The sequence below is a fragment of the Monodelphis domestica genome, chromosome 8 (assembly GCF_027887165.1).
Source record: "Monodelphis domestica isolate mMonDom1 chromosome 8, mMonDom1.pri, whole genome shotgun sequence".
Classification (NCBI taxonomy): Eukaryota; Metazoa; Chordata; class Mammalia; order Didelphimorphia; family Didelphidae; genus Monodelphis; species Monodelphis domestica.
The window spans coordinates 75,337,594-75,352,104 of record NC_077234.1 but is presented as its reverse complement, the minus strand read 5'-3'; the positions used below and the strand labels follow the sequence as shown (position 1 = coordinate 75,352,104).

The 14,511-nt window shown below is 35.8% G+C and overlaps 1 protein-coding gene across 1 annotated transcript in view; it reads right to left on the bottom strand.

Moving 5' to 3' along the window:
* The window catches only part of ABCA12 (ATP binding cassette subfamily A member 12), a 242,256-nt gene that overhangs the window by 217,391 nt on the left and 10,354 nt on the right, over positions 1-14,511 (bottom strand). Inside the window, exon 2 of the mRNA XM_007501784.2 lies at positions 10,353-10,446. Within this exon, the coding sequence (XP_007501846.1) occupies positions 10,353-10,446 (94 nt within the window). The remainder of the gene's footprint in view (positions 1-10,352; positions 10,447-14,511) is intronic.

The window sequence follows — 14,511 nt, the reverse complement described above, 5'->3', positions numbered from 1 at the left end:
GTCTTCATCGATGACACATGTAAAACCCAGTGCAATTGCATGTTGATTATGGAAGGGGGTTGGGGAGAAGGGAGGGAAAGAATATGAATCTTGTAACCTTGGAAAAACTATTCTAAATTAATTGAATGAAATTTTCTCAATTAAAAAAATCATAAAAAATGTTCTCAATGACTGTTATGGTTATGATGTCAACTGGACTTGAGGAGTAAGGGAGCTTCTTGGCACTAACCCTTGGCATTGATAAAGACCCAGGTATATTTGGAGCTCTCTGTGGCTTTGTGGCTGCTCCAAAACTATTTTCTGGTAGTACAGAGTCATTGCTGTACCTGGTGGCCTATGCTGAAAAGCTAGTTCTTAACTGGCCATCAGAAGAAAACAAAGAATTGAGACAATTGAGGTACTGGCAGAGGGGGTTGTTTTGTTTTGTTTTTTTTTTTTTAAGTTTTATTGATGTTTTGTTTTCACATTACACACATTTGAAAATTATTCTCACTTGAAGACCAGAGCTGTTTCCACTAAGTCATGCTTAAAAATTTTCCAACTGGCTAGGAGCTGTGAAAATGTTTCTTCTCCTGGCAGAGGCTCAGGCTCCTAGAGACTAGAAAATATTGTCATCTTCCTCAGCTACCTTAATGATGTTAGAAGAATGTTACAAATAACTGTTGATTTTTTTCTTGTTCTTTATATAGGTTTTTACATGAATCAACTTCCCCTTAGCTAATATAAATATTATTTAGGTCTTAGCCTAGAGATATGAATGATAGACAGATAGATAGATAGATAGATAGATAGATAGGTAAATGAGTTAGCAGGTAGATACATAGATAGGGAGGGAAGTAGGTAGGCAGGTGGGTTAGTGTGTAGGTAAGTAGTTTAGTAAGTAATTAGGTAGGTAGTTAAGTAGGTAGATAGGTAGATTATTTTATCACATATTTTATTTTATCATCTGTATTTGAAAGCCCAGATAAAAGGCTAAAACTCTGGATATATAACATGATTATCCCTCTGTTGATATAAAACAAGCATTTTAAAGAATATCTCTCAAATGATCATAAACCAAATCCATATGAACAGAAATATAGGCCACAATGTATTCTAGAATCCTGCCCAATGTCTTGGCAGCATCTAATATGAATACATCTCATCTATGATCAGTTACAAAAGACTGCCATTTTGGAAGATGCTACACCATTGGATAGTGGAGATGAAATCACCTCAGTAGACAAGGAAAAAGAAAGGACGCCAGGTCTGGAAGTACAAACCTGGGCTCATATCTTAGATTTCCTAAAGTACTTACTAGCTGTGAATTGTTTAACTCAGAGACAAGTTGTTTAAACTTTTCCAGGCATCGTTTTTCTCCTCTGTAAAATGTGAGGATTGGATAGGTGACATCTAAGCTCCTTCCCAGCTCTAAATCTATGATAATATGAATTATTTTGCACTCCTTGGTTTTCATTTTGTTATAAGCTCTTATTTTCAGTACTGTAAGGAATGTATCTCTCTCTGATATGGGAGTATCAGGATTTATTGTTCAGACATTTTCAAGTGTGTCTGACTCTGTGACCCCATTTGAAGTTTTCTTGACAAAGATACTGGAGTGATTTGCTATTTCCTACTGTAGCTCATTTTACAGATAAGGAAACTAAGATCAATAGAGAGAAAAGGCTTGTCCAGGGTCATAACTACTAAGTGCCTGAGACCAGATTTGAATTCAGGAAGATGAGTCTTTCTGACTTCAGGCTTGACACTTTACCACCTAGCTACCCAGGATTTAGGAAAGCATTAGTTGGGAAATTTTTTAGACCTGGTGACTAATATCAGGGTGTAAGCATCTGAAGTGTCCAAATGAATCCCAGAATTTCAATGAAAAAGAATTGCTACACAAGGCAACTCTTCCAGATTTCATTAATGGTTAGATAGCTTTTAAGTCCCATCCACATTACATTTCCAAACTTTTCCATGTGCCACAGGTAGATGAAGAAGGCTTGTTTTAGGTCTTATTTCTGGAAGTATGGCATAGTGTTGGCTTTGAAGCCAGCAAGACCTAGTTTCAAGTCCAACTTCTGATATATATTGACCATGTAATCCTTGTTTAGTGATACATATAACTTTAATACTTTAAAGTTGCAGAGAAAGTGCCTAGTTGCCATTGGTAGAGGGATTTTCTTCACCTGGGAATTCCTTAGTCCTATTAAAATCCCAGATTCAATCCCTATCCCTAGTCTCAGTTTTAACAAGTTTTATGGAATTTAGCTTCATATTGTTATAAGAGCTGCTGCTGACAGAACACACTAATCCAGTTATTGTATCCAAACACTGTTCCAGTGTTTCCCGGATTCTCCCAGACAAGAGTCAGATAGTAAAGTCTCTCCTGTATTCTCATTGGCAAGAGCCAGATGGTAAAGTCTCTCCCACACAAAAATCTTTCAGGGACACGCACAGATACTCATTACAGAAATTCCTAAGGGGTTTGCTCGTGGCTTCCTTTACCTAAACAATGGCATCAAAAAAACAAAAAACAAAAACTCAGAAGACACAGCAAGACTTTATTTGCATCAAGGAAGTCAAGGTCAAACTCAAAGTAATATCACAAATGTACTCTCTGCTCATCATCCTTCTCAGATCCATATTAAATCTCTCTTTTCCACTACTGGGTGGATTCCAGGAGATGGCCATCACTCTATGCAGAGTACCAAAATATGTTCCAAATTGATAAATAGCAAGAAGTTACTGAACTCTTCTCTGTCCTCAGCAATGTACCAAGAGTATGGCAATAAGGTAGAAAACGGAGAGACAAAAGAAGTCATGGGATCAGAAGAAATCTCAGAAGCCATCTAGTCCACCCCTCTTATTATATGAATGAGGAAACTGGGGACCAAAGAGACTAACTTGCACAAGGTCACACAGGTAAATAAGTATAAGCACTGGAGTTTTTTCTTTTTTCAGCTGGCATTTATAGAGCACTTTGAGTAGCTAAGTGGTGAGATAGATTGATGACCAGGTCTGAAGTCAGGAAGACTCATCTTCCTATATTCATATCTGGCCTCTATTACTTACTAATTGTTACCTTGGGCAAGTCATTTAACCCTATTTATCTCACTTTCCTCTTCTATAAAATGAACTGGAAAAGAAAATGGCAAACTGCTCCAGTATCTTTGGTAAGAAAATCCCAAATGAGGTCACAAAAAGTTGGCCATGACTGAAATGACTTACCAACAACAATATACAGCATTCTAAATTTACAAACTAGGATCAAATGAGATAATATTTGTAAGACACTATGAAAACCTTAAAGCAATATATGAATGTTTTATTATTATTATTCATTTTTAAATATATACATATTTCCTTGTTGAGTCCTACTCTTGATGATAGAAATTATGGACCGTGAAGTACTTTATTACTATCATGCCCAATGGAAGGATCAAAATATTCTGCATGAATTCCCACCTCCCCCTCTTTTCCCACCCATAAGTAGAACAGAAAAGGTCATAGTAATGGAATAGCCAAACATAATGTGTCTGACGTGGTTTTTCTAGCTTCCTCATCCCTCCCAAGGTATAGGCAGCTCATTAACTAATTCAACACAAGAAAACTTTGTCGCCAATCATGCATGGTGATGTTTTTTGCTCCCCAAACCTCCATTTAGTCAATAGTCTGGTTCTCCCTCTGCTCTCCCCAACTCAGCACTAGATGATTGCTGCTAACAAGAAGCAAAATCAGTGGATTAAATCCTCTTTTCTCCTGGTGCCTACCAAGGGCTAGACATACTTAATGAATCATGAAACCAACCAAAGATCATCTAGGGAAAAAAAGAAGCACAAGTTGTAACAAAAGACCTGGATAATTCTTAAGTCACAAGTGTCCCTGTGGGTACCCTGACCTCCAGATAGTACACATAGAAGAGTCTAGTTGCATCCCTAATGACAAAGGAGAGCATATGCGGGGCAAAGGTTATGCCAGGAATATGGGGAAATCTCACAATTCCCTAAGCTGCTGAGTCACACCAGGATGGGTGGCAACCCTGCCACAAAGAGACAATCAACCTCTGAATAATTAAGTTATTTAAATGCCTTTTTGTGTGGGCATTCTCGTTGCTCAGACATAGATGCAACTCAGGGGAAATCTCTCAGCCTTAGGGTGCAGCTGAGCTTAGCCTAAATTGTTTTTTTCACTCTAGGATCCAAGGAAGGCAGCAGCTGCCTCCACTTCCCTAACTTGCTGTATCAGCTCTTACATTTACTCTTGACTTTTGACAAGTCACTACATGTGATGAGTATAAATGGTTAAAATATTTTGAAATCCAGTGCTTCTGCCAACTTCTTCCTTATGTGTGCTCAGAGCACTCAAAGCCTGTTTGCCAGGTTTTAGGAAGCTGATGCAGTAAGGATAAGTAGATGATGAATGGATACGACATGATTTCAAATCTGGCACCAAACACTTACTAGCTGTGTGACCATGGACAAGTCACTTAATCCTGTTTGTCTCCGTTTCCTTATCTATAAAATGAGTTGGAGAAGGAATGACAAACCACTCCAGTATCTTTACTAAAAACAGTCCCAAATGGAGTCATGAGGATTCAGACAGGACTAAACAACTGATTTCCAACGTATCTCTGACAACCCAGAGGGGATACACAACAAGACCCCCAAAATATTCTCTTCTGAGATGAAGTCAAGGGAGGCAACATGATAGAGGATAAACAATGTTCAATTGTCTCTGCTACTTACCTTTCTGCCCATCTCTAGATCTCTAATCCTTTGTAGCAGAAAAAATTTCAGCCAATAATTCTACTTTTCAGCATTCTGAAGTTTTTCTTTCAGATCCCCATTTCAAAGATAGAATCACAGGATCATTGAATGAGATCTAGAAAGAACTTACAGGTCATCTAGTTCAAGTACCTTATTTAACAGAAGACAGATCTACATAGGTGAAGTGACTTGCCCAGGGTCACACAGGTAATAAGCAGCAGAGCTTGAATTTGAATCTACATTTTTCAGGTACCAATAAGAGCTCTCTATCCACTACACAATGCAATAATGTGAATACATCTCCCCTTCTTACATTGTCTTGGCTACTAATATGAGGTAGACTCTTTGTCTAAGGATTAAATTTCATTTTTCTGGCTCCCAACTGTCCCCTTCCCAAATCCTAGTTTGTGGTTTAACTACTCAAAGTCTGTAATTAATGCACTTAGCCCTATAGCTTCATCAATTCATACTGAAATTAAGATGAAATAGGATACTATAAAGTATACCAAAATTTGACAACAAAACAAAACAAAACTGTGAAGTTCCATTAAATAGACTTCTTCCCTCTGTTGTGTCATTTCATGATTAAGACAGTGAAAATAATATAATGTTCTCTTCCTGATTTTTAGTTCTCAGACTGCATATTCTAATGCTTTAAACTATATACTATGAGGAATCAATATGCATCTCACTGGATTTACCAGTAATTCTAAAGTAGAATAGAATCTATAATGGAGTGTCAGGAATCAGGCAGGCATCAGAATACTCTTCAACTTGAGCTGGCTCTATTTTCAAGTTATTTTTTCCAGCAAATGTTAAAAGAACTTTTATAATATTCATGATATTAATAGTGTATAATTGTCATAAAATTCTATTTTTATAAAAAAATTTCTTGTTTGAGAGTAATTTTAGGAAAAGAAACTTGCTACCTTCCCAAATCAAAAAAGTGAACTGCTTGGAGAAGGCGCCATGAAGATGCCTGCAGAAACTGCACACTACACCAAAGGATCCAGAATGAACTTTGGGATGTAGTAAAATTGAACTGTGGGGGGTTGAACACATTTATTTTGAATGCAAACTTATTAGGGGACTGCCCCCTAATTGGCTTTTTTGTCAATGCACCTAACAAACATTGGTTTTGCTTTCTCTCTCTTCTATTTCCCTCTTATCTCTAAATATTGTAGTTTCCTCTTAGAAAGTGCAATATTGTATGCACCTTTAGTTCGATCTTTAGAAGTATAAGATAGTTATGTTTAAATGAACCATTGGGGAGACTAGTCTCCCAAAGGATGACAGGGGGAATTGTGTAATTAGAATCTGTTACCTTAAAAACTACAATTCCCAGCACCCCACTCTCCTTACATTATATGCTAATGTAGGAAGGATATAGATTTGGTATAGCCCCACCTCTTGCTCTCTTCTCTTCCTGTTGAGGCTTTAGTGGAATGGGCTTTTTAAGCAGGCAAAGAGAACTTAGTTATGTGGTTTTAATTTTGTTAAATAATTAAGGTTTTTTTTTTACTTCTATTTCCTTTTTATTTCTTCTACTTCAAGTCATTATTAATAAACTTCATAAAAATATGATTCTTGGAGTGTTGGAAATTAATTTAAATCCTATACTAGACACTTTCCCAGAAAATCATATCCAGTAATAAAATGTAAGAAAAAATCATCCACACACCAGCATTTACATTATGAGTTCCTTGATGAGTCCAAAACTCTAGACATAATTTAGATTAACAATAACGATTATAATAATAACTAGCATTTATTTGGTGCTTTAATGTTTACACAGTGTTTTATGAATATTAACTAAACCCCCATTAGGGGACTGGGCAATTAGGTGCTTCAGGGGATAGAACACAAGGGCTAGAGTCAGGAAGGAATTGCTATACACTACAATATATGTGCCAAGACACTACTGAACTGAGTGAATAGCATGGTGACCTTATAATTTGTATTTTCCTACACCTGAAAGAAAGATAATAGCCATGCAACTAATTAATTATTATCATTATATTTTAACAGTTTCATGATGATTAATGAGGATTATTTTCTTTTCATTTCTTTTTTTTTATAAACATTTATTTATTTTTTTAAACCCTTACCTTCTGTCTATTGGCTCCAAGGCAGAAGAGTAGTGGTAAGGGCTAGGCAATGGGTGTCAAATGACTTGCCCAGGGTCACACAGCTGGGAAGTGTCCGAGGTCAGATTTGAACCTAGGACCTCCTGTTTCTAGGCCCGACTCTCAGTCCACTGAACTACCCAGCTGCCCCTTCTTTTCATTTCTTGACACAAAAATATAGTTAAAGACAGAGATACCTACACACTTCAAATTAATTGAATGACTTCCTATCCTATAAGAAACATTACCCAATTTTAGCATCCCTAAAAGTTATTTCCATAGAATGTCATGATCTTTTCCTGTTTCTCTCCACATACTTGTCAAAACTTTCAAGTGAAACAGACTTATTTAATAGTGTTCACTCATACATATTATCTTCCTTTCTCTGATTTGTTAGCTGAATTTTATACAACTAAAAATTCTCCAAAAAGCAAAAAACAAGTAGAAATAGCAAATTGAATCAAATTACTTTGGTCTTCTCAAATTGACTTCTTGGACTATCTAACATATGGCCTTAGTTGTCACATTTAGCTGTTGCCTACATTAAAAATACATTTTTAAAATTATTTATACAAATTTCAATGTACAGCATTGAATCTGAAATCCATTAGCATACAGTGATACCAACTAGTCAATTGTAGAGTCTCCAAAGCCATTAGATAGTAGTTTTATACTATTTGCCAAAATAAACTGACCTAATCCCAACATGTTCAAGTATTAAAATACTTTTTATAATAATTTGCCTTTTACTGAAGTACATAGAAATTCAAGTGATGAGTCCATGCATTTATATTCCTAAATACTGGGATTTTTAAATTCTAAAACAAAAGAAAGCAAAAGTTATTTCCACTTGTTAGATTTAGGACTTAGAAACATGTCTGTCATCTCATAAAATATTGCTTTTATATTTTGCAAAATAGTGAACTAGGTCAGCTCCTTGGAGGCACTTATTACAGGAGGGGAAGGGTCAAAAATCTATAAGTAAGCAAGCATATATTCTATAGAATAAATTACATATATATACATTGATGGTTTTCAAATGTGTGTAGGTAACATTGTGATGAATAAAATCCAAAATTTACAGGATCATAATCCAGAACTAGAAAAGAATCTGAGAGTTCATCTAGATCTTCCCCATCATTTTATGTGAGAAAAATGATGCCCAAGTAGGATAAGTGATTTACCCAAGGTCACAAAGTCAATAAGTAAGTAGTGAGACAAGAACTTGAGTCTTTTGACTTTTGACTTTCCTTGTTATAGTATGTTTCCTCTTATTTATATTACTTCATATTTTCATTAAAAACCTGAGCCATCTTTGATAAGCCATGGCTAAGATGGACTGTATTTGTTTTAAAAAATAGCATAAACTATCTTACCCTGAAGAGCTTGACAAAATTTCACATCCCACTGAAATAGTTCAGTAGGTGATTCTAAATTGTATTTTTTTATTTGAGAGATTGTAAAATAAATAAACAATGCATTAAAAGATTCTTCCCAAGTCCACTGAACTCTCCATATTCACATCATGGCTATCATGCCCATCTATACACACGTATGAACACACACATAAACAAAAGATGGTGATGATTTCTTTGACAGATTCCACTTCACTGCAAATACTCTTGGTCTATTTGAAACACAATTTGCTTTAGTCATATCTTTCTTTTTTTTAACATTGCAATGTTTTAGGGCCACATCATTAGAAGAACAACATGGCATGGTGGAAAGAGTCCTTGGGTTCGAAGACAAAGAACTGGGGGCCTGAGCTCAAATACTGCATCTATAACTCCCTCGACCTTCACTAAATCATGTAACTTTGTCATAAAATGAGGAGATTGGATTAGTTGAACTCCAACACTTATTTATAGCTCTAAGATCTGTGATCCTTAATAGGAAGTATTTGTTATTATTATTTATTAATATTAATTAATAATAAAGAATATTCTTTACATGCTTTGAAGTCTTATAAGGAAATTGGTTGAAGATAGTTGGCTCCAGGAAAGATCAACACTAGCCAAAGTCTGAGTGGTAAACATCACTTTATAAAAGTGTTATATCTGTGTCATTTGACATGACGTAAGCAATATGGAAATACATATTGCATAAAAGTACTGGTATAAACTATATCAGATTATATACTGCCTTGGGGAGGGAAAGGAGGACTGGAGGGAGGGAGAAAAATCTGAATCCCTGAATGTTCAAAAACAATTGTCAATAATTGTTTCTACATGTAGCCAAAAACATAAGGAAACCAGATCTGGACTTGAGAGGTCCTAGATTCAAGTTTAGCCTCAGACACTTCCTGTGTGACCTTGGGTAAGTCACTTAATCCCTATTACCTAGTTCTGACTGCTCTTTGAAATTAGTGTTAACATTAAGGGTTTTTTAAATTAATTAATTAATTAACTAAAGTAGTATTTCTCTCTTGACATTAGCTAAAAGTTTCATGAAGCATTTTTCTCTGTATGTCCTTTGCAAGTGTCTAGTATATCTCAGATAAATCATGCAATTTAACATGATATATGATATAAAATAATATAATGTAATGTAATAAAAAGAATAAAATATAGGAAAACCTGTGGGAAAAGGTCTGACTAGCCACCTGAGCCCTCTGATAAACTGAGTACATTTTATGCTTCTCAAAAGGACACTTAGAGCAATCAGGTGTAACTAGGGTGCTATGATTGGAGCTTTGCCTCAGGGCACTGGCATAGAAGGGCTGAGGTACTTGCTCAACAGAGTCACCCTCCAGCTGGACAAACCCATGCTTCCTTGTTCTCCACAAGCCCTCCCAATCTCTCACACATTCATAAATGGACTCCCCCAGAATTGCATTTCCTTGGTTCTCTTCTTCCAGGCTCAACCTCATTGCTTTGCTTAGTCCTGGGAATATTGGGAACAATCAGCTGTGTTGTAGGGGTGCAGACCAGACTCTCTAGGAGACAGACTGCCTCTACTTCTAGTACAGACTAGTTTCAGCATGTCCTGCCTCCTTGTAGCCCACACACTGAATTTTCAACAACACAAATATTTCTAATTATGGCTCCAATAAGGAGAAACTATTGGAACAATCTGAATGCTGCCTGCTAAATCTTTTCAAATTCTACTTTGTTGCCTTTGTTGCAAAGGTAGAGGATAATCCTTTTCAGAAATTCTGATTCATGTTGTACAGCCCAAGTTGAATTTCAATTATACATATGTAACAAAATTTTATAACTAAAAATCAGAAAATAGCTTGGCTCTTTGGACTTCCTCCCTCACTGCCCCCCAGGAGAGTAAAGATTTCTAAGACAAACTTCTAGCTCATTTGAAATAACCCGAGGAAGACCACAGCTCATGGGGGTGGGGTGGGGAGAGTTAATTTTTTTTCAAAAGAAATAAATTTGGAAACAACATGCCAAGGTGGTATAGAAGTCATGAGAATTTAAAACCAAATCCAGATGATAAAAAAAGAAAATTTAGATGAGATACTTACAGGTCGGTTTTGCTATCGGAGGAAATTTTGTCCGGGTAATAGCCAGAATTATGAAAATAATGACGGGCCATAAAATCAGGACAAGTGACCAAAGCTGTAAAATAATAGTAAAAAATGTTAATTATTCTGATGGACCACATAAAATGACTGACAAAAAAATTGCAGAATGTGATATACATCCCTACCAAGGGCTAGACATCTGCCTACCTCCCACCTGTAATCAATTATTAATGATAAATATGTGGGAGGCCTAAAGTATGTCAATTATCTTTCAAAAAGGCTACAAGGGTGACCACAATCCTTTCTAAGACACCGAAGCTTCTCTAGAGAGAATTATTTCAAAGTCAAGGTGGGTTGAACTGTCTTTCCTCACCATGCCAAGAAGATTCCCTCAGGAAGACTCTAACGGCTTATGATTTTATTGACCTATAAAATTAATAACAAGGAGCAGTAGAAAAATGTGTTTACAAAAAGATTAGCTACAGTGCCTCAGCAGATATAAAAACATAGGAAAACTATAAAAAACGCTGTTTCATACTACTCTGATAACCCACTAATGGGTCTCTTTGCCTCTGATTTCTCTCTACTCCATGACAAATCCTTCACTTCTCAAGTAATATTTCTAATGTCTGGATCTGATCACATCACTCTTTGGCAGAAAATCCTTCAATTACTCCTCGTGGTCTATAAAATACAAATTCTTCAGCCTAGCATTCAATGCCTTCCACAATGTGGTGCCAAACTAAATTTTCAGCCACATTTTTTAATATTCTCTCCTTCAGTCAATGGCATAGCAGTAAGATGGCCAAAAGAAGGCTCAACTGGGAACCAAGAAAACTAGTTTAGTTTAGGTTATGCAACCAAAGAACTTTGTTACCTTTCATAACCTGTAAAATGAGAGATTCAAATTAATTAATTAGCACCCAAGGTCCAATTCTGATATAACATTCTATGATTCTAAGTCACTTGGCCAAGGTTATACACACTCTGAATTTGGGTCAGAAGCAAGTACTTCCTAAGGATCTCAAATGTAATATTGTATAGAAAAGCAAGCTTGAAAACCCATGAAATGGGAGGTCCTTGTGGGCAGGGATTACTTAATTTTTGTATTTGTATTTCAAGTACCTAGCAATGTGCCCAGTGTGTCATAGCTACTTAATAAATACTTGGTTATTAAGTGCTAGAAAAATATACGGTATAATAACATCTTGACCATCATCTTTGCTCAGACCCTGATGGAGACACAGCCCAAAGACATTCTCTTGGAAATATCAGTGCTTCCAACCTATGACATCTTCTTTTATTTAAACACACCCTTTCCTGAACTTACTGAATCTCTGAGAGACAGCACGGTAATGATGGATTACTGGGCAAATCTTGGATTAACCTGGATTCAAGTCCTACCTTTGACCATCCTAGCTACATAATTATAGACAATTCATTAAACTTTTTGCCACCCTCAGGCAATTCTTTTCATAATATTAATGATTTCTTCTTCATTTTCCAAGCAATAATACCTCATAAGATTTTGAGAATGAACATAATAATTCAAATAAGATAGGGAACAACACACCAATTAAGCCACTTTTTTGACTGGCTCTGGTTGTCAATTTTGCCATTTTCATAAGTTTTTAAGTTTGCTTTAGATATGCTTTTAAATATAAACTAACCAGAATACAGAATCAAACTGCTTTAACTTGTCTGAATACTGTTAAAGTCAAGAACCACCAGAAATATCATGAGGAAACCTATTGTCCTGAGTTTTCCCTTAGGATCCTTAGGTCAAAAAAGACCTGTTCAGAGTCAAGTATGTTGTGTATTTAATAATGGGAAGGCTGGCAATTTAAATGCGAAGTTGAAAAAAATTTAAATTAATATTTTCCTGACAACAGCATTGTTTGCAAAGCAAGCTGACCTTGATCATAAATAACTTGGAGGTCTACTTGGTACCCAGAACCCTGTAGACACTCAAGCATTAAATCTATGAGTTATGTATTTGGGCAGTATATTTTGTGGAAGATAAAGTCTTAGGTATTAAATCAAGGTTACTTCAGATTTTTTGGAGGAAATCCTTAATTAACATCATAATTAAACTAAAAACTAATTCCTCTATATCATCCCCATGGATTTGTTATTTGGTGTTTCAAATCCACAGGCCCTTGGCATCTAACTTCAAAGTATATGTGCTGGAAACATTTTGTTGTGCTTTTTGTGTCTATCATAATCTTTATGTTTCTCCAGGGTTCCATTCCCTCCTGTCCCATTTTAAAACATTTCTGCATGTCTTGAAAATGAAGAAATATTAAAATATGGAAAAATATGAGTAAGGAGAAGTTAGAGATATAAATGATCACTTAGATGCACTAAGGCACCAAGTGGAATACTCTACCAAGGATAGGTTCCCCTATGAGAAAATAAAATTTGACTGGGTCTGTTTCAAGGAATAGTCAGTCAGCCAGTCCAGACACATTTATTAAGAACTTTCTAATGTGCCAAGCATTGTGCTAAGCTTTAGGTAGGTAAAGCCATACGTAAACAAATAGGCAACTGGGTCAAGCTTAAGTCTCTGTCCAAAGTTGTCAAACATGTTTATTCAGTCCACAACCCTACTGAGTGTAGCCCAAACAAAATTAAAACATAATTGGAAAATATTTAACAAAAGTAAAATACAGATTAACATGATATTTTAAAATTAAATCAACATGTAGTCCACAGGGATTCTTATGAAGAACCTTGCGGCTCTATGAGTTTGACATCATTGGTGTTTACCAATATTGGAATTTTAATCCAACCTTAGAATTGCCATTCTTATGTAGGCTTTCAAAGGGATCAAGGAGAATCTTGAAATTTAGGCTTACAGAAGCATAGACTTGAGTCTGGAAGGAAACTTAGAGGTAATTTAGTCAATCCTCTTCATTTTAACGAGGAGGAAGTGACATATATCACAGTAGTTTCAGAGTTAAGATTTGAATCCAGTTTCTTAGACTCTTGGTAAAGTGCTCTTCCTATTATATCATGCTGCTTCTCCAAAGGAATTCTTACTGCTGATATTCTTTCTCATAAATACCAGTAATCACCATGTCAATTCCTTGACTTGCCTTCCCCATTAGAATGTAAGTTCCTCTCAAGTAGGAATCCTTTGGTTCTTTGTACTTATATCTTAAAAACAAGAGGATGATGCCTGGAACATTTATTGTTAAATCAGCTATTTATTAAATGGAACTGACTAAATGTTGTTAATTGATGAATTAATTGGTTGGGAATCTCACATAGTTCCAACTTATATTTAGAACTGGTCAGTATTAGTTCTATGACTATAGTTTTAACCAATAACTCCAGTACTGTGTTCCAGTTCTCACATGCCTGTCTAATTCTTTCATTTTGTACTCACCACATCAGCAATAGCCATAACACTTTTACTAATGGCAAGTAGAGTCAGACTTGGGGATGGGTTGGAGTTTTAAAGAGGAAATAGAAAGAGAATTCAGAAAACTTTTACATCAATTATAAAATGAAATGGGGATATTATTTGTATACTTAAATAATCCTGGTGACCCCTGCTCTCATATTATTCTGAATATCTTAAACATGGAAATTTCTCTTTAGTGCTGACTGGTATAACATTTTGAATTGATAATTAATTTTTGAAATTATGAAATTATGTCAGGGACACACATTCTTTGGATGCTCACTTGAACAGACCACAACTGGTAGAATGAAGGGGCATTCACTTTAATTAGGCACACAGATGGTGTGAAGGCAAAACAAACAAACAAACAAAAACAAAGAAAATATAGAAACAAACAGCAAAAATGGTATAGAGGTAGATAGAGTGGGGATAGGAGATGAGACAGGTAAGGAAGGCAATGTGAGGAAGAGGATAGAGAGGGGGAAGGACAGAGAGTATCACTCATATAGCCATGGAGTAGAGAGTTGAGAGCATTGGGCAGCTTGAACCCTATGGAGATGGAAGAGGACCCAGTGGGCAAGAGTTTGAGTTTTTATTTTGGTAGGATTTTTTTAGGTTAGTTCACTAACATATTCATACCATCTTAAAGTTTACAAAACTAAAGTTAATGTGTCCATATTATCAGCCCTTTTTGGTGTTCTATTGGTCTTACTGTAGATGTCTAGAACTTGTCTGAGATTTCCATAAGTC